An 18,967-nucleotide genomic window follows, 5' to 3' on the forward strand; every position below is an offset into this window, starting at 1 on the left:
GTGTTGTGAAGGGAAGCCAGGTGCATTGGGGGATGGGGTGGGCCACTCCCTCCCAATGCACCTAACACTAGGTTGAACTTATGATGGTTTTTGGTACTTTTACTACCCTGACAAGAGACATAGCCTGTGGTTATGAAACTTTTAAATAGTCTAGACTCAGTCTTTAATGACGTCACCTGCATACAATTTGTATGGCATTGCCACAACCTTAAAGGCACATTCCTGAGTTTGCTGCAATGTTTAAGATGTTATCGACTAACAAAGACCTTTTAACGATTGTAATTACATATCAAATATATTTTTCTGCATAAAATATTAGTGCCTGTATACTGAACGTGTTTCTGATCGTTCTAATAATTTTACTAGGTTAAATTTCATTTTATTTTGTTAAAATCTTTTATTTCGTACATACGAAGTTATTTGAAGACAAAATTTAGTTTGTGCTTCTGACAAATATTAAGACGACCAAAAACACATATACAGACACTGATATTTGACACAAGAAAATATATTTAATATGTAAGTTTAATCATAGAAGTATTTTATTAGTCGGAAACATCTTACAATGCAGTAAACTCAGGAATGTCCCTTTAAAGTTTCACTGTTATTAGTCTGGAGTCAGACTACGTTTTATAAGTAACACAGGGCCAGATGTATAACTGGTCCAAAATTTAAAATACATACATTTGTTAGGGGTGGAGTGGGGTTGGAGAGGATCTGGCGACATGCCTTTTTTATGTGTATTGAGGCTATTTTCCAGTTGTTTGCTTTTTGCATGACAAATTCAGTTAGTCGTTGCTATGAATGCAACTAACTTGAACTGGGATAATGTTCCTTCTCCCTGCCCCACCCCAGGGTTAGCTCTGGGTGAGCAAAACAATTCGCTAAATTGTCTATTAAACTTAAAAAATTGCAGAAATTATCAGTTATTTTCTAAAAAAATGTTGATTATTACATGAAATTATTTTGCCAAGCTAAAATAAAATTCGCCAACTGCTTCTAAAATTCGCAATTGGCGAATCTGGCGAGTGACAGAGCTAGTCCTGCCCCACCCACACATGTATTTAACAATTAGTGAAAATGGCTCAAGTTACTATACAGTTGAATCCTGTTGGTTTGAACCCCGTCGACGCTCGAGGAAGTGTTCGACCCATCGGGTAGTTCGACCTAACCAATAAGTCAACAACGTGTAAATTAACTTATGACTTCATTTTTGGTTCGAGCGTAGCTGTGTATTCGACCCAACGAGATTTTACTGTATTTTAGTTTTTCTGATTTTCATTGATACGCACTTGTAGTTCTGCACATGGCTGGCTATGTGCATCGGAAAAATAGTAATGATGATGGTACATGCGTTTATGCTGATGATCATGATGATGATTATGCTCACCCTCATTCTCACGCTGTACACTTTTCACAGTGCACAATATTTCACGAGAGCAGTTGTTCTTTTCACGTGTCAGTTACGCAACTTTAAAATCACATGAACCACCAATCAGTTATGTGTATGTGGTGAACAAATGACGTCCTAAAATAAAATATATCAGTAGTCAGTTTGAAAATCTGTTTATTTTTTTTTAACTACATTTGAACCACCAATGTAGCACGAAACTGTAGTTCATGTTTTTGGATTAGGCAGGTCTAACTCATCAGTTACGTAAATATAGTTCAAGTAACCGAACAATCAGTTACCTAATTAAAACTCACGTGAACCGACTTCCGGTTACCTAAGATTTTGAAATATTGTCCCCTGTTTTATATCATTACGATTATGGTTACCCTAATGCTCGCACCGAATCTTACATTAATAGTAAATATAATTTCCATGTCTATTGTTCATATAATCTGCTTATTTACAGTAACACTACAAGGGTTTTAGTTGGACACCAATACTTATTAGCAATTCGGCTCATTTGATCAAAACATCTGAAGCCAAACGTATATTTCAGCTGGCCACACTGTCAAAATGGCACTAGATGTTTAAATGGCATAAGATTTTCAAATTTGCTTTTCATCATGTACCAGCCTAAGTCTTACTCTTACAAAAATGCTGGATCTGCCCCTGATGTTAGAAAACCATGGTCCCTAATCTCTCCCTATGGTCCCTATTTATAGAACAGCCCTTAAATACAGTTGATAAACAGAGCTATACATGTACTTAGCCTAAATAATGGTGGAGGTGGGGGGCAGTAACATAAGGATTTGGACACATTAATATCAGGTCTGATGTTAGAAAACCATGGTCCCTAACCTCTCCCTATTAGGTAATTTATAGAACAGCCCTTAAATACAACTGATAAACAGAGCCATGCTTAGCCTAAATAATGGTGGAGGTGGGGGGCAGTAACATAAGGATTTGGACACATTAATATCAGGTCTGATGTTAGAAAACCATGGTCCCTAACCTCTCCCTATTAGGTAATTTATAGAACAGCCCTTAAATACAACTGATAAACAGAGCTATACATGTACTTAGCCTAAATAATGGTGGAGGTGGGGGGCAGTAACATAAGGATTTGGACACATTAATATCAGGTCTGATGTTAGAAAACCATGGTCCCTAACCTCTCCCTATTAGGTAATTTATAGAACAGCCCTTAAATACAACTGATAAACAGAGCTATACATGTACTTAGCCTAAATAATGGTGGAGGTGGGGGGCAGTAACATAAGGATTTGGACACATTAATATCAGGTCTGATGTTAGAAAACCATGGTCCCTAATCTCTCCCTATGAGATAATTTATAGAACAGCCCTTAAATACAACTGATAAACAGAGCTATACATGTACTTAGCCTAAATAATGGTGGAGGTGGGGGGCAGTAACATAAGGATTTGGACACATTAATATCAGGTCTGATGTTAGAAAACCATGGTCCCTAATCTCTCCCTATGAGATAATTTATAGAACAGCCCTTAAATACAACTGATAAACAGAGCTATACATGTACTTAGCCTAAATAATGGTGGAGGTGGGGGGCAGTAACATAAGGATTTGGACACATTAATATCAGGTCTGATGTTAGAAAACCATGGTCCCTAATCTCTCCCTATGAGATAATTTATAGAACAGCCCTTAAATACAACTGATAAACAGAGCTATACATGTACTTAGCCTAAATAATGGTGGAGGTGGGGGGCAGTAACATAAGGATTTGGACACATTAATATAGGATCTCTGATAGGTCTGATGTTAGAAAACCATGGTCCCTAATCTCTCCCTATGAGATAATTTATAGAACAGCCCTTAAATACAACTGATAAACAGAGCTATACATGTACTTAGCCTAAATAATGGTGGAGGTGGGGGGCAGTAACATAAGGATTTGGACACATTAATATAGGATCTGATGTTAGAAAACCATGGTCCCTAACCTCTCCCTATTAGGTAATTTATAGAACAGCCCTTAAATACAACTGATAAACAGAGCTATACATGTACTTAGCCTAAGTAATGGTGGAGGTGGGGGGCAGTAACATAAGGATTTGGACACATTAATATCAGGTCTGATGTTAGAAAACCATGGTCCCTAACCTCTCCCTATTAGGTAATTTATAGAACAGCCCTTAAATACAACTGATAAACAGAGCCATGCTTAGCCTAAATAATGGTGGAGGTGGGGGGCAGTAACATAAGGATTTGGACACATTAATATCAGGTCTGATGTTAGAAAACCATGGTCCCTAACCTCTCCCTATTAGGTAATTTATAGAACAGCCCTTAAATACAACTGATAAACAGAGCTATACATGTACTTAGCCTAAATAATGGTGGAGGTGGGGGGCAGTAACATAAGGATTTGGACACATTAATATCAGGTCTGATGTTAGAAAACCATGGTCCCTAACCTCTCCCTATTAGGTAATTTATAGAACAGCCCTTAAATACAACTGATAAACAGAGCTATACATGTACTTAGCCTAAATAATGGTGGAGGTGGGGGGCAGTAACATAAGGATTTGGACACATTAATATAGGATCTGATGTTAGAAAACCATGGTCCCTAACCTCTCCCTATGAGATAATTTCTAGAACAGCCCTCAAATACAGTTGATAAATAGAGCCATACATGTACTTAGCCTAAATAATGGTGGAGGTGGGGGGCAGTAACATAAGGATTTGGACACATTAATATAGGGTCTGATGTTAGAAACCATTGTTCCTAATCTCTCACCATTAGATAATTTCTAGAACAGCCCTTAAATACAATTGATAAACAGAGCCATGCTTAGCCTAAATAATGGTGGAGGTGGGGACAGTAACATAAGGATTTGGACACATTAATATCAGGTCTGATGTTAGAAAACCATGGTCCCTAATCTCTCCCTATGAGATAATTTATAGAACAGCCCTTAAATACAACTGATAAACAGAGCTATACATGTACTTAGCCTAAATAATGGTGGAGGTGGGGGGCAGTAACATAAGGATTTGGACACATTAATATAGGATCTGATGTTAGAAAACCATGGTCCCTAATCTCTCCCTATGAGATAATTTATAGAACAGCCCTTAAATACAACTGATAAACAGAGCCATACATGTACTTAACCTAAATAATGGTGGAGGTGGGGGGCAGTAACATAAGGATTTGGACACATTAATATAGGATCTGATGTTAGAAAACCATGGTCCCTAACCTCTCCCTATGAGATAATTTCTAGAACAGCCCTCAAATACAGTTGATAAATAGAGCCATACATGTACTTAGCCTAAATAATGGTGGAGGTGGGGGGCAGTAACATAAGGATTTGGACACATTAATATAGGGTCTGATGTTAGAAACCATTGTTCCTAATCTCTCACCATTAGATAATTTCTAGAACAGCCCTTAAATACAATTGATAAACAGAGCCATGCTTAGCCTAAATAATGGTGGAGGTGGGGACAGTAACATACAGATTTGGACACAGGTCTTCTCCAGGTAAACTGCCATAGTGGTTAAGTCATTGGCCCTAAGAGTTGGGGGTACCAAGTTCACACCCTCGTACTGGCTTCTACCCACAGTGAGTTTTAACAGTTCAGTACGGTCACTGCACTTCCTTTGCTCTAACTAACCACTAACCCACTGTCCTAGACAGCTGAGGTGTGTGCCCAGGGCAGCAGGCATGAATACAAGTACGAAAATTAAGTTGAAATAAATAAACTGAAAAGGGCATTCATTGTGCTTTTCAGGGAAGCGACTCACCCCACCATACCACACACTTGCTATCGCCACTAGGCACAACCCTGACACAATAATAGTATTAACAGTTTTTAAATCTAATGTGTGTTTTCATCATGTCTTGCAAGTCATTTGACTTTTTTCTTTGTGCTTTTCAAGCATGCAACTTACCTCCACCATTCCCTTGCTATCTCTGCTAGGTACAGACCTGATACAACAATAATATTATTAAGTTTTAAATCTAATGTCCGTTTTCATTATGTCTTGCAATGTTCTTTGTGTTTTTCAGGCACAACTTACCCCACCATTTCCTTGCTATCTCTGAGTCTGATACAACAATAATGTTACTTAATTTAATAGTTTTTAATCTAATATAGATCTGTTTTCATCAGGTCTTGCAAGGTACGTTTACAACCCTGATAAAATATTAATAGTTTTTAAATCTAATTGTCTATTTTCATGATGTCTTGCAAAGTCTGACTTTTTTTTGTTTTTCAGGCAAGAAACTTACCCCATCATTCCACGCTAGGCACAACCCTCGCACAACAATAATAATATTAATAGTTTTTAAATCTAATGTCTGTTTTCATCAAGTCTTTTTCTTTGTGCTTTTCAGGAAAGTAACTTACCCCACCATACACTTGCTCTCGCTGATACAACAATAATATTTAATTTATTAGTTTTTAAATCTAATGTCTGTTTTCATCAAGTCTTTCCCCACCATACACTTGCTCTCCCTGATACAACAAAAATATTTAATTTAATAGTTTTTAAATCTAATGTCTGTTTTCATCATGTCTTGCGCGGTTTCACTTTCTTCTTTACGATGATGCTATCGTCCATATCAAGCTGTTCTGGTATCGGAGCCTCCGACACAGTCTGTGGTCGCGCTCCACTGGCCCAAGACTGCATCACTTTACCCATGTACTGGGATACATACGGCAGAACCTGCAGAGAGAGAGAGAGAGAGAGATAGTTTGTTTTGTTTAACAACACAACTAGAGCACATTGATTAATTAATCAGTGTTCAAGATTAAACATTTTGGGCAGTATCCCAGTTTCCAACGCCATTTAACCGTAAATAAAATGTGTTGAGTGCGTCGTTAAATAAAACATTTCCTTCCTTCCTTCGTATCCCAGTTGGATACTAACATTTAAAAATCTGGTATCCCACCTGAGAATTTAGTATCCCACTTAAATAAAATTCATAAATAACATCATAACAAACTTGGGTGACACTCGTCACACTGTTACTTAACTTCACCAGTAAATGACGACTTTCATTGTTTCAGTGAAAAATAAAAACGCAGGATTAAAACAACAAAGTCTAACCCATTATCCTGGACATCCACTCAAGTGTGCACCCAGGACAGCATGCTTGAACCTCGATTGAATATAAGCACAAGAGTAAACGGAAATGAAATAAAAACTCACCTTCTGGTAGTTGTAGGCTAGGAAGACAGTGAGAAGAGTCAGAGGTAGAATCAAGAACGATCCTCGCGACAGTTCCTGCTCCCCGGGCTTTCTCTGTGGGAAAACACAAACAAGGTAAACTCACAGGGGCCGTCTCAAACTTTTATAAGAAAAATCGTTTTTTCTTAAATAATGTAAAGACTACATGTTTACCTGGAATTCAGGGAACATTTTGTTTTCAAAATCTTGATTGGTGAAATTTCTAGTCACTAGAAAATTGATTAGCAGCTACTGTTTAATATTGTAAAATTGTGTAACAATCTCTGAATCGCGACACGGTAGTGATTTTACATGCTGGCAGGGAACATTTTGTTTTCAAAATCTTGATTATAGAGATATTTCTACTCAATTGAAAATTGATTAGTAACTACTTTTAATGTTTTTAAATTGTGTAGCGATCTCTGAAACTTGCGTAGCGAATCGCGACACGATACTGAACAGAATGTTCCCTGGAATTACATGTCCACAATAAATAATATTCAACAAGAAGTATGTACTAATTTTTTACCTGAATTAAATAAATTATACCTTGAATTAAATGTCCCCAAAAATTATATTCAAATAATTTCATTTACAACAAAAATGAAACCCGAGCTGGACTTTTTAAACAAGTGTCAGATTAAACAACTGTGGATACACATGCCCACCCCTATACGACCATAGGCTTATATAGTGACCTCTAATTGCTTTGGCGGGTGCCCCAATCTCCTAGTGGAGAACCTCCTTACCGACTCCTAGGGCTAAATACCAAAGAGCTTTGTTAAACTTTTTATTTTAGAACTGCCCGACTTAAAATGCATCTAAAATTACATACATAAATTAAAAATAAGCTTATTTAGTTTGGCCAAGATGCAAACAAATCATAAAGTCCCCTCCCTTATTTTGGATAAAGTCAAAATTGTCCCAAGTATATTTCTGCCCCGAGTTGGGCCCCTGGCCTCCAGAGGCTGAACCCTGGGTGGACATGCTCGAAACCTTCGTGGTACATGAGCATGTAAAAACTTTTAGGATCAGATATAATTGCAGTCAATGGGCCAAATAACCATAATGTAAAACAAAAGGTCCCATAGCATTTGCTATGTCTGCTACTGTGTTAATCTGGCACTGGCTAGATATGTTTTGAAACAACTCATTGTTTGTTTTATTTAACGACACCACTAGAGCACAGATTTATTAATCATCAGCTATTGGATGTCAAACATTCGGTGATTGTGACATATAGTCCCAGAAAGGAAACCTGCTACATTTTCCATTAATAGAAAGGGATCATTTATCTGCACCACTCTACAGACAGGATAGCACATACTACAACCTTTGATATAGCACTGGCTGGATTGAGAAATAGCCCAATAGGTCCACCGACGGGGATCGATCTTAGACTGACCGAACATCAGGTGTGCGCTTTACCACTGGGCTATGTCTCATCCCTAAAACGTTAATACCCAACCAGATATGATTCTTTAATGGAGTGGGCCTCAGGATTAGAAGAATTTTAGGCCATCCCATTGGCTGTTGGGATGTTCGGACCAGTCTACTAATTGTAGGGAATATGCAGGACAGGTGATGTTGAAAAGAAATTAATGACTCTCTATCATTTCTTAACCCTAACCCTAAACCTAGCCCATTTCCTTGCCGGGGGAGGCCCCCCATACCCCTGTTGCATTCTGGGCACACATTGTAAATATTCAATTCCACAGCGCCATACCAAAACTTTCTTTCTGGAAGAAATCCAGTCCGGGTGTTATTAGGGTAAAATCTGGTATTAAAGAAATTGGTTTCAGGGAGGTCTTTGGGATGAAGGAGAAGGTGCCATAAGTTAAGAGCCACAGCTTATGTAATACAATTTGTTTTGTTTTTTAAATTTGAGCATATATATTGTTACCTTGGCCTGGGGACTGCATAAGTTAAGAGGTCAGCTTATGTAAAACAAAATAAAAGACAACAACAATTTTTGAGTATATATATATTGTTACCGTGGGCTGGAACCTGACAGTGAAGTGTTGGTAGGAAGTGTTGGCTGTGAACTCCACTTCTGGCAGGACGTAATCATAAGCTGATCTCGACAGAGTTGTTTCAAGTCTCAGCGTGTATTTCTAGAAGATAAACAAGATAATTAACTTCTACTTTGGCTATCCTTCGGTTTTCTATCACACCAGAGTGTCAGACATCACCTCACAGGTCACACTTAACAATAAAGCCTACAAGACAAGATAATTAACTTCTAGATCTACTTTGGCTATCATTTGGTTTTCTATCACACTCGAGTGTCAGACATCATCTCATAGGCCACACTTAAAGGAATGCTAAAGCAAGGCTTTTGGACTGGTGTGCATATTCAACGATATATAATGCACACTATTGCTTAATATCAACAAGTATAATCGTATAGTTAATTAATAAAACGGTTAAATGTGACGGCTATTATATATAACGGGCGCAGCCATTTTGTACCATCCCAGTGAATACGCCCTCTGGTGAGCTGGTGGTTACGTAATACCTAACGTGTCACGTCAGGAATTAGTCTTCGAAATGAAGAAACAAAACATATCTGATTTTTGTGGATGCATCGCAATGTTCTGTAATAATATTCATCCCAGTAACACAGCAATGTGTGTATGTGGTTTATTTTTCAATACAAAATAAGCCACCATTGTCAAAGTGTTGAAATAACTGTATTATATTTTGTATATAAATTAACCCACGTACTGAAATAATAGTCGGAGTGTTTTCTTGCTTAATTGGTCTTTTCTTTCCGTGGCCTGTACCTGTGGTTCTTGATTGGCAGGTGTATATTTAGACGGTCCCTAGACACTGTGTCTAGACACACTAAAAAGACGTGCCTCTTTTATGAAGATCACAGGGTATTGTGTGATAACCTCAAATCGTAATGGACTTTACCAGCTTTATTACTGTAAGTAATTCTGTAAAACCCTTGATTAAGTAGACTTTCCCATCTAAAATCACAAAACTGACCAATTACGCAGTCCCAGAGAAAAGAAAATTATCACTTGGGTATCGTGAGTGGTCGTTTTTGCTCGAACGTATCCTACCAACAGGCCTAATAATATGCATTTTTTCTTTGGATTAATTTTTTTTTTTTAAATACTATAACTCCATTTCGTTATATTGATGCAAACTGAAATAAATTTAGTTAAATAGTTTATTATACAATCAAGTCATTTATTTTGTTTTACAAGTCAGGTTCATGAAAGCAAAGCGCCTTGTCGCAAATTAGAGCGTTTGTTTACACTGTGCATAATAGAGAAGTTGGACCTGAGCTGACGTCACTTCGCCCCAAGCTATACCACCGGACGTCACAAAAACGAAACAAAATGGTTGCCCCCAGTTAGAAGAAATAATCACGTTTTTTTATTAATTCTAAAATTACGTGTTTTTCATTTGTTAAAGTGTCAGTATGTCTTGGTGGTCTGGGTATGCATCTTTCTAACACATTAAGGCTCTTGTTGGAGTTTAGTCTACCTTTAACAAAAAAACAGCAAGAAAACTTTTAGATGTACTTTCGCATACAGGACAGGACATACCACAGCCTTTCAGTGGTGGGGGAAAAAAAAAACCCAAGTCCATCGAGATTGATCAATCATGTGACCCATCACACCTCATGTGTAACGGATGTATAACAACTTTATACAGTAAAGTACACTTATAACTAACATGCTTAGAACAAACTACTGCATAGAACGCACTGATCGTAAAGTCCTGTTTTATCTCCTATACATTAATAACCAACTTGTACAAATGTGTACAACAAACTATACTGCTATAATTAACTAACTAGCATGGTCCATTCCGGTTCGTTGTAACAGTACTTTGCTGTATATTATGTATTTAACACTGACCGTGCCATCAAACTATACTGCTATAATTAACTAGCTATCATGGTCTATTCCGGTTCGTTGTAACAGTACTTTGCTGTATATTATGTATTTAACACTGACCGTGCCATCAAACTATACTGCTATAATTAACTAGCTATCATGGTCTATTCCGGTTCGTTGTAAGAGTACTTTGCTGTATATTATGTATTTAACACTGACCGTGCCATCAAACTATACTGCTATAATTAACTAGCTATCATGGTCTATTCCGGTTCGTTGTAAGAGTACTTTGCTGTATATTATGTATTTAACACTGACCGTGCCATCAAACTATACTGCTATAATTAACTAGCTATCATGGTCTATTCCGGTTCGTTGTAAGAGTACTTTGCTGTATATTATGTATTTAACACTGACCGTGCCATCAAACTATACTGCTATAATTAACTAGCTATCATGGTCTATTCCGGTTCGTTGTAAGAGTACTTTGCTGTATATTATGTATTTAACACTGACCGTGCCATCAAACTATACTGCTATAATTAACTAGCTATCATGGTCTATTCCGGTTCGTTGTAAGAGTACTTTGCTGTATATTATGTATTTAACACTGACCGTGCCATCAAACTATACTGCTATAATTAACTAGCTATCATGGTCTATTCCGGTTCGTTGTAAGAGTACTTTGCTGTATATGATGTATTTAACACTGACCGTGCCATCAAACTATACTGCTATAATTAACTAGCTATCATGGTCTATTCCGGTTCGTTGTAAGAGTACTTTGCTGTATATGATGTATTTAACACTGACCGTGCCATCAAACTATACTGCTATAATTAACTAGCTATCATGGTCTATTCCGGTTCGTTGTAAGAGTACTTTGCTGTATATGATGTATTTAACACTGACCGTGCCATCAAACTATACTGCTATAATTAACTAGCTATCATGGTCTATTCCGGTTCGTTGTAAGAGTACTTTGCTGTATATGATGTATTTAACACTGACTGTGCCATCAAACTATACTGCTATAATTAACTAGCTATCATGGTCTATTCCGGTTTGTTGTAAGAGTACTTTGCTGTATATTATGTATTTAACACTGACCGTGCCATCAAACTGCAGGGAAGGCAGGTAGAAGAAGCTGACTTTCGACAGACTGATCGTGTGTATTGGCGAGTCGGGGTTATCTTCCCGGAATAGTCGAATCTGAAAACAAAATATGTTTTGTTTTAATGACATCACATGGAAAGGAAATGAATATTCAGAGAATAGAAATGAATATTCAGAGAATGAAAATGAATATCCAGGAATTGGAAATGAATATTCGCTGTAATAATTAAATCACTGGCCTTAAAGCTAATAGGTACCAGGTTCCTTTCTAAATACCAGCTCCTGTAAGTTTTAGTACTATTTTTTTCTTTCTCACTAAACACTGGCAACTAGTAATTAGAAGAAGAACTTTAAAAAAGCTGATTTACAGTGTTCCTCATGAGCAAAATCAAGGTGAGATGAAGATCACTCTCCTGAACTGGTACTAGGGCGAGCAATCACATGTAGTTTCAAAAACAAGTTATTAAAAATTTTACTGGAAGGAGTTTATTTTGCCACTCTCCTAAACTAAAACTTTCCTGGCGAGTGCGGAGTGTGACCACTAGCATTTCTTGGCGAAATGAAATGAAATGTTTTATTTAACGACGCACTCAACACATTTTATTTATGGTTATATGGCATCAGACATAGAGTAAAGGACCACACAGATATTGAGGGAGGAAACCTGCTGTCGCCACTTCATGGGCTACTCTTTTCGATTAGCAGCAAGGGATCTTTTATATGCACCATCCCATAGACAGGATAGCACATACCACGGCCGTTGATGTACCAGTCATGGTGCACTGGCTGCAGCGAGAAATAGCCCAACAGGCCCACTGACAGGGACTGATCATACACCAACCGCTCATCAAGCGAGCACTTAAACCACTGGACTACGTCTCGCACCCTTCCTGGTAAAGACCGACTAATGTGCCCAGGACCAGTGATGAGAAAATCAATTGGAATTTCATCGTCGATCATCAGTTATAATCGGTAGGCAGCAACCGATCAACTTTCGATTACACAATCTGTTAGAATTAAATGGATTTTAGAAGGAGTTGACGTATAAGGACCATGCACCTTTTATCGTGTACACCCTACAAATAGCAAAGTTTATCTTTAGTAATTATTGAATATCTTTGTTCTTTCGGTACACATGAAAACAAATCCAAACCCCAGCATACTTATATATATTTTATCTTCTAAACTGAAAGAACTATTTCAATTCATATTTTCTCACACAATCAATTATGGATTTTTATAATCGATCATCACACCGGTAGAGACATATCGATCAATTGTCGATTATAATCGATCATCACACCGGTAGAGACATATCGATCAATTGTCGATTATAATCGATCATCACACCGGTAGAGACATATCGATCAATTGTCGATTATAATCGATCATCACACCGGTAGAGACATATCGATCAATTGTCGATTATAATCGATCATCACACCGGTAGAGACATATCGATCAATTGTCGATTATAATCGATCATCACACCGGTAGAGACATATCGATCAATTGTCGATTATAATCGATCATCACACCGGTAGAGACATATCGATCAATTGTCGATTATAATCGATCATCACACCGGTAGAGACATATCGATCAATTGTCAATTATAATCGATCACTGGAACATCACTTCCATGGACACAGGACATGAACCAAAAGCAAACAAACAGGGCACAATGATCATTTTGCCACTCTCCTAAAACCTTCCTGTGGAGTGTGACCACTGACATTTCCTGGCAAAGACCGATTTATGTGCCCAGGACACAGGACATGAACCACAACTGGATACAAGCACAAAAATACTTTACAACAAACAAAGGGACGATTTTACTAGTCAGGTGTATGCTGTCCCTTAAATATGTTTCAGGATTTTAAAACATAAAGCAAATTTCACTAGTATATTAACTATCAGACTGAGATAAAGACCACACAAACCTTGATGGTTGGCAGATGTTCGATGGGCGTGACAATGTTACCGCTGACGTCAACTTGACTCATTCGACGGAACGCTATGATGTTCATTTCAACAAGATCCTTGTTTTCAATCTGAAAAAAACAAACAGGAATCACTTACACGTATACAGTTCCAAACGAAAACTAAAGAAAACCTGGATCATTTTTTTCTTTTCTTTTCCGGAATACTAAACATGACCTCTCTCTGGATCTGGATGGTATACCGTATATACCATTCGGTATTGGTATCATGTCAATACCGATTTACCATACCAAGCAAATTTCAAAATAATGAAATTTCGGTGTTGAAAAATGTTTCCCGCCATTTAGTAAAGCATTAACAATATACATGACGAAAGAAAGAAATGTTTTATTTAACGACGCACTCAACACATTTTATTTATGGTTATATGGCGTCAGACATATGGTTGAGGACCACACAGATTTTGAGAGGAAACCCGCTGTCGCCACTACGTAGACTACTCTTTCCGATTAGCAGTGCAAGGGATCTTTTATTTGCGCTTCCCACAGGCAGGATAGCACAAACCATGGCCTTTGTTGAACCAGTTATGGATCACTGGTTGGTGCAAGTAGTTTACACCTACCCACTGAGCCTTGCGGAACACTCACTCAGGGTTTGGAGTCGGTATCTGGATTAAAAATCCCATGCCTCGACTGGGATCCGAACCCAGTACCTACCAGCCTGTAGACCGATGGCCTAACCACGACGCCACCAAGGTCGGTCCCGCCATTTAGTAAAGCATTCACAATATATCTGACAAATGTAAAATGGGTTGGGAATAAATCAGACGACAGTCTTGTGTATGGAATTGAATTGTATTGAGATGAAATTAGCGGGTGAGTCTTTACTCAGGTATGCATTTAAAGCACTTGACATTGGTATCGGTACTGTTAATACTGAATACCATACAGATACCAAGGTAAATCACCAAAAAAAATCAATATAAAAACTCAAATTTCAATACCGCCCAGCTCTACCTCTCACCTATGGTATTCGCCACACTCTCCCCCCCCCCCCCCCCCCCCCACATAGTCCCATGGACCAGCCCGATCATCCTAAAATCTTCCCGTGAGTTCTGGTTACTCTGTTCCAGTCCTATGATATTTATTTCATTCTTTTTTCTTCACTTTAAAGGTCCAGGTTCTTTTACTCTCACTTATTCAGGAGGCGGGGTTGGTCTGGGATCGATCCCCGTCGGTGGACCCATTGGGCTATTTCTCGTTCCAGCCAGTGCTCTACAACTGCTGTAACAAAGGCCGTTGTATGTACTATCCTGTCTGTGGGATGGTACATATAAAAGATCCCTTGCGGCTAATCGAAAAGAGTAGCCCGTGAAGTGGCGACAGCGGGTTTCCTCTCTCAATATCTGTGTGGTCCTTAACCATATGTCTGACGCCATATAACCCTAAATAAAATGTGTTGAGTGCGTCCGAAAATAAAACATTTCCTTCATTTATTCATGTCACTTTGTGGGGCATGGAGGGGAGGGGAGGGGAGGGGGACAAGGGAATGTCATAGGTCAGGTTAGGCTCTTAAGAGTTGTCTTCAATTATCACACCGACGCCATATGTGATAAGTATGTCATTAATAAAACCTTTCCTTTCCATTCAGTTATCACACTTATGTCTGCAGTACTTTCATTATGCACACTTTTGCACAAATTTACTTTTGTGGGTGATATTTTGTAATATACAAAGAGAAAATTGCCTCCCACTAACTCCTTTTAATCAATTCTGGAACATTCATGAGAATAATAGAAGATACAATTTTCATCAAATTTGCTGACCTAAGTTTCGGAGGTTTGTAACTTTATTCTTCCAAATAAAATTAATTTTGTGCTAAAGCTATAAAAAAAATAAAACTTTAGATTTTCATTGCCACCCACTCGAGGATACAGGTCTGCCCCGTATTTTTATATTTTCCAAAATAATTACAAAAAAAAAAATTTGCTTAAGGTTTGACATTTTTAATGTCCTTAAAATATAAAATAATTTTCTTTTTTCTCCCACCCCATTTTGAAATAAAAAATTTCAATAAAAATCTAGTATTTGTTTTATAATGGCCTAACAGAAACATATTGGATTTATAAAAATCAGTAACTGAAACCAACATGTTTAAGTAATGTGCAGGTTAAAGATAAAAAATCTGTAGTAGTCAAAACAAAAGTATTTTACACTGCCAAAAGAAAACCAGTGTGGCCTTTTGGCAGGAGTGTGGAATGGAAATGGAAATACTGCGAGTTCGCCATTTACTTTACCATTATCATTCCTGTTCTTCATGTTCCCATACAAGTCTTTGGCTGTGTGCTAAATGTTTGTGATGTCCCCAAACACGTCAATGGCTCCGTATTAAATGTTTGTGGTGTTTTCAAGCAAACAAAAAAAACTAAGAAGAAAGATACTCACCATTACAATTCTAGACTTCGGTACAGTTCTCTCCACATGAGTGTTCATCTCACCGGACTTCAGCTTCACCTCATACACACATTTTGGCTGAAATACATTAACTTACATTTAACAAAGATAGATGGATGGGACTGTTCACAATTAATTAATATTCGGGGCGGGGGGAGAGGAGGTATCTGTAATAATTGTAATGCTCTGGAGGGTAGGGCATATCATAGGATGTGTTACAAAACATTCTGAAGAAAACTTGAGGTGTTTTCTCTTTTAAGAATACTTCACCTGACCTCAAACAAAATGCATATTCCCTTAAGGATAGTAGTCTGGTCCAAACATCCCAACAGCCAATGTGACCGCCTAAAATTCTTCTACTGTATTGAAAAGAAATGGGGGAAGGATGGGGTACATGTATTTGTCAGGAGTTCTATACAATTTATTTTTCTATTTATAAAGTAAAATGCAACCAGTCATTGGTATTTTGTTCTTCAACAACAAAAAATTTGATCTAGCAATTATTACAAAACCAAACATAAACAAAACCCCCACAAAAACCCCCAAGGAAATCTAAGAATATTGGTCAAATTATGTCTTTATAATTGGGAAATCAGGAAGTAGATGGATGTCTGGGAGTTTGTGTGGTGGTGCTGACAAGCATGAATGAATGAATGAATGAATGAATGAACGAACGAATGCAGGAATGCAGGAATGAATGAACGAACGAACAAACAAACAAATTAATTAATAACCTGTACAGAGACTTGGAAGTTTGTGTATAACAATTGTTCACTCATTAAGTTAGACATATTAACTTGAATGAATGAATAAATGTCTAACGACACCCCAGCACGTAAAATACATCGGCTATTTGGTGTCAAACTATGGTAAATGCAAACATTAAGTGATGATCCTGACAAGCACTATGTTATTTCCTTACCTCAAGGCCTCTAATTCGGTAACGACCATCTGCTTCTGTTTTACTTTCCTCCAGATACATGGAGCACCCATCTTGGCCGACAGCCTCCACAAGCAGACCTTGTTCTGGTTCTCCATTTAGAGAAGTCACTTTACCATAGCAACTGGAAAAAAAGGAAAGGAAGGTATTATTTTTGGCTTTGGTTGTCTGGTCTCTTACATAGATAACTCCTCCTGAACAACTGCAAATGATCCATTGAATTTTTTTTTTTTTAAATTTAGTTTTGTTTTACAACATCATCTGAGAACATTGATTATTTAATTATTAACTATTGGACATCAATTATTTGTCAATTCTGACAGAGTGAATAGAATGAATGAATATTTAATGTCACCCCAGCACAAAAAATACACAGGTATGAACTTTCCCACATACTACCATCTTTGATAATAATATACTCGTTGGGATGGGGAAACATATCACAGCCTTTGATATACTACTCGTGAGGCATGAGGTGGAATAGGAAATAACCAAATGGCCCACCGGTGAGGATTGATCCAACTACCTTCTACATCTCATGTCGGTGCTCTGTCGCCGAGTTACATCCTGCTCCGAGGAGACACACAACAAACAGACGAACATGCTAACCCCACACTCTCCAATATAAACCAGACCCAACAAATTTTCATATCTCTCCAATTCAAGGACTATAACTCTATCAAACTGTATCGAAATCCCCATGAAAGTCAAACTTGATCTTTAGCTCTACATGGTAAAAGCAATACACAAAATTTCAGCTTAATATTTTGCAAAAACAAAAGTCTGAAAAACTATATCTGGAACAGGCATAAAGACAGACGGATGGACAGAAGGAAGGAAGGAACTGTTTTATTTAACGACACACTCAACACATTTTATTTATGGTTATATGGCGTCAAACACATGGTTAAGGACCACACAGATATAGAGAGTAAACATGCTGTCGCCACTTCATGGACTCCTCTTTTCGATTAGCAGCAAGGGATCTTTTATATGCACCATCCCACAGACAGGATAGTACATACCACAGCCTTTGTTATAGGCTGGAAGGAGAAATAGCCCAATGGGGCTACTGACGGGGATCGATCCTAGACCGACCGCGCATCAAGCAAGCACTATACTACCGGGCTGTATCCCTCCCCGACGGATGGATGGCAACAAAACCTATAGTCCCCTTCACTTGGATTGGCGGGGAACTAACAAGCAACACACAAACATCACACTGACCTGAATGCGACCCTTGACCCCTTGATGGTCAGCTGCTTTGTACTACCTTCCTGGACGTCCAACATCTGCGACGGAGGCTCGAACCGGTACTCCTTCATCATCGGGCGCAGAAAATACTGACCAGGGCTCTAGATAGAAATCAACGCAAGTCATCACAAAGCTATATCAAATCAAAGCAGTACATACATCATGTACATCAAACAGCCAAAGCACTTTGATGTGAAACATTTAATATGGTTACTTCCATTTGTAAATACACCAACTTCCGCTACATAGTTGTTGTTTTTTTTGTTTTTGGGTGGGTTTTTTTTTATCCCACTGCCCCCTTTTCCTTTCTCTCCTTTGAATTCCATCTAGTTTCTTCCTGATCTGGCAACTCTCCCATCTTTCAACTTCTTTCGCTGTCCACCTCCACATCCCAGTCCTTGTCTATCCAACCACAACAGGTGCTTGTCTCTTGTGGCTATCTGTGCCACACACCTGCCATTCCCCATCAGCTTTCAGCTTAGTCTGACCACTTCGGGGAGTGTTCAGTAGTTACTTCTGGCATTGTTAAGAGGCACTTGTAACCACCTACTATGCACCCCTACTACCGGCGGTTGACTTCCGCTACATAGTGACACAATTTACCTCAAACATTTATGCAAGATGGACTTCACTTCTTGTTCTGTCTGGTGACATATTTATTGTACTGTGTTAATATTCACCCCTAAACAAGCAGTTTGGTTCCAGTTATAATGTAACTATGTAATTAAAAAAGAAAGAAAGAAGTGTTTTATTTAACGACGCACTCAACACATTTTATTTACAGT

The 18,967-nt window shown here is 38.1% G+C and overlaps 1 protein-coding gene across 1 annotated transcript in view; it reads right to left on the bottom strand.

The window, feature by feature from the left end:
- Positions 1 to 4,265: 4,265 nt before the first annotated feature.
- LOC121385827 (nodal modulator 1-like) overlaps positions 4,266 to 18,967 on the bottom strand; it is a 60,917-nt gene continuing 46,215 nt past the window's right edge. Inside the window, exons 24-31 of the mRNA XM_041516616.1 lie at positions 18,156 to 18,283; positions 16,911 to 17,052; positions 15,980 to 16,066; positions 13,535 to 13,645; positions 11,586 to 11,687; positions 8,613 to 8,732; positions 6,601 to 6,693; positions 4,266 to 6,114 (exon numbers count right to left, since the gene is read on the bottom strand). Coding sequence (XP_041372550.1) covers positions 5,959 to 6,114; positions 6,601 to 6,693; positions 8,613 to 8,732; positions 11,586 to 11,687; positions 13,535 to 13,645; positions 15,980 to 16,066; positions 16,911 to 17,052; positions 18,156 to 18,283 — 939 coding nt within the window. The 3' untranslated portion in view covers positions 4,266 to 5,958. The remainder of the gene's footprint in view (positions 6,115 to 6,600; positions 6,694 to 8,612; positions 8,733 to 11,585; positions 11,688 to 13,534; positions 13,646 to 15,979; positions 16,067 to 16,910; positions 17,053 to 18,155; positions 18,284 to 18,967) is intronic.

This window comes from Gigantopelta aegis, chromosome 12 (assembly GCF_016097555.1).
Source record: "Gigantopelta aegis isolate Gae_Host chromosome 12, Gae_host_genome, whole genome shotgun sequence".
Lineage (NCBI taxonomy): Eukaryota > Metazoa > Mollusca > Gastropoda > Neomphalida > Peltospiridae > Gigantopelta > Gigantopelta aegis.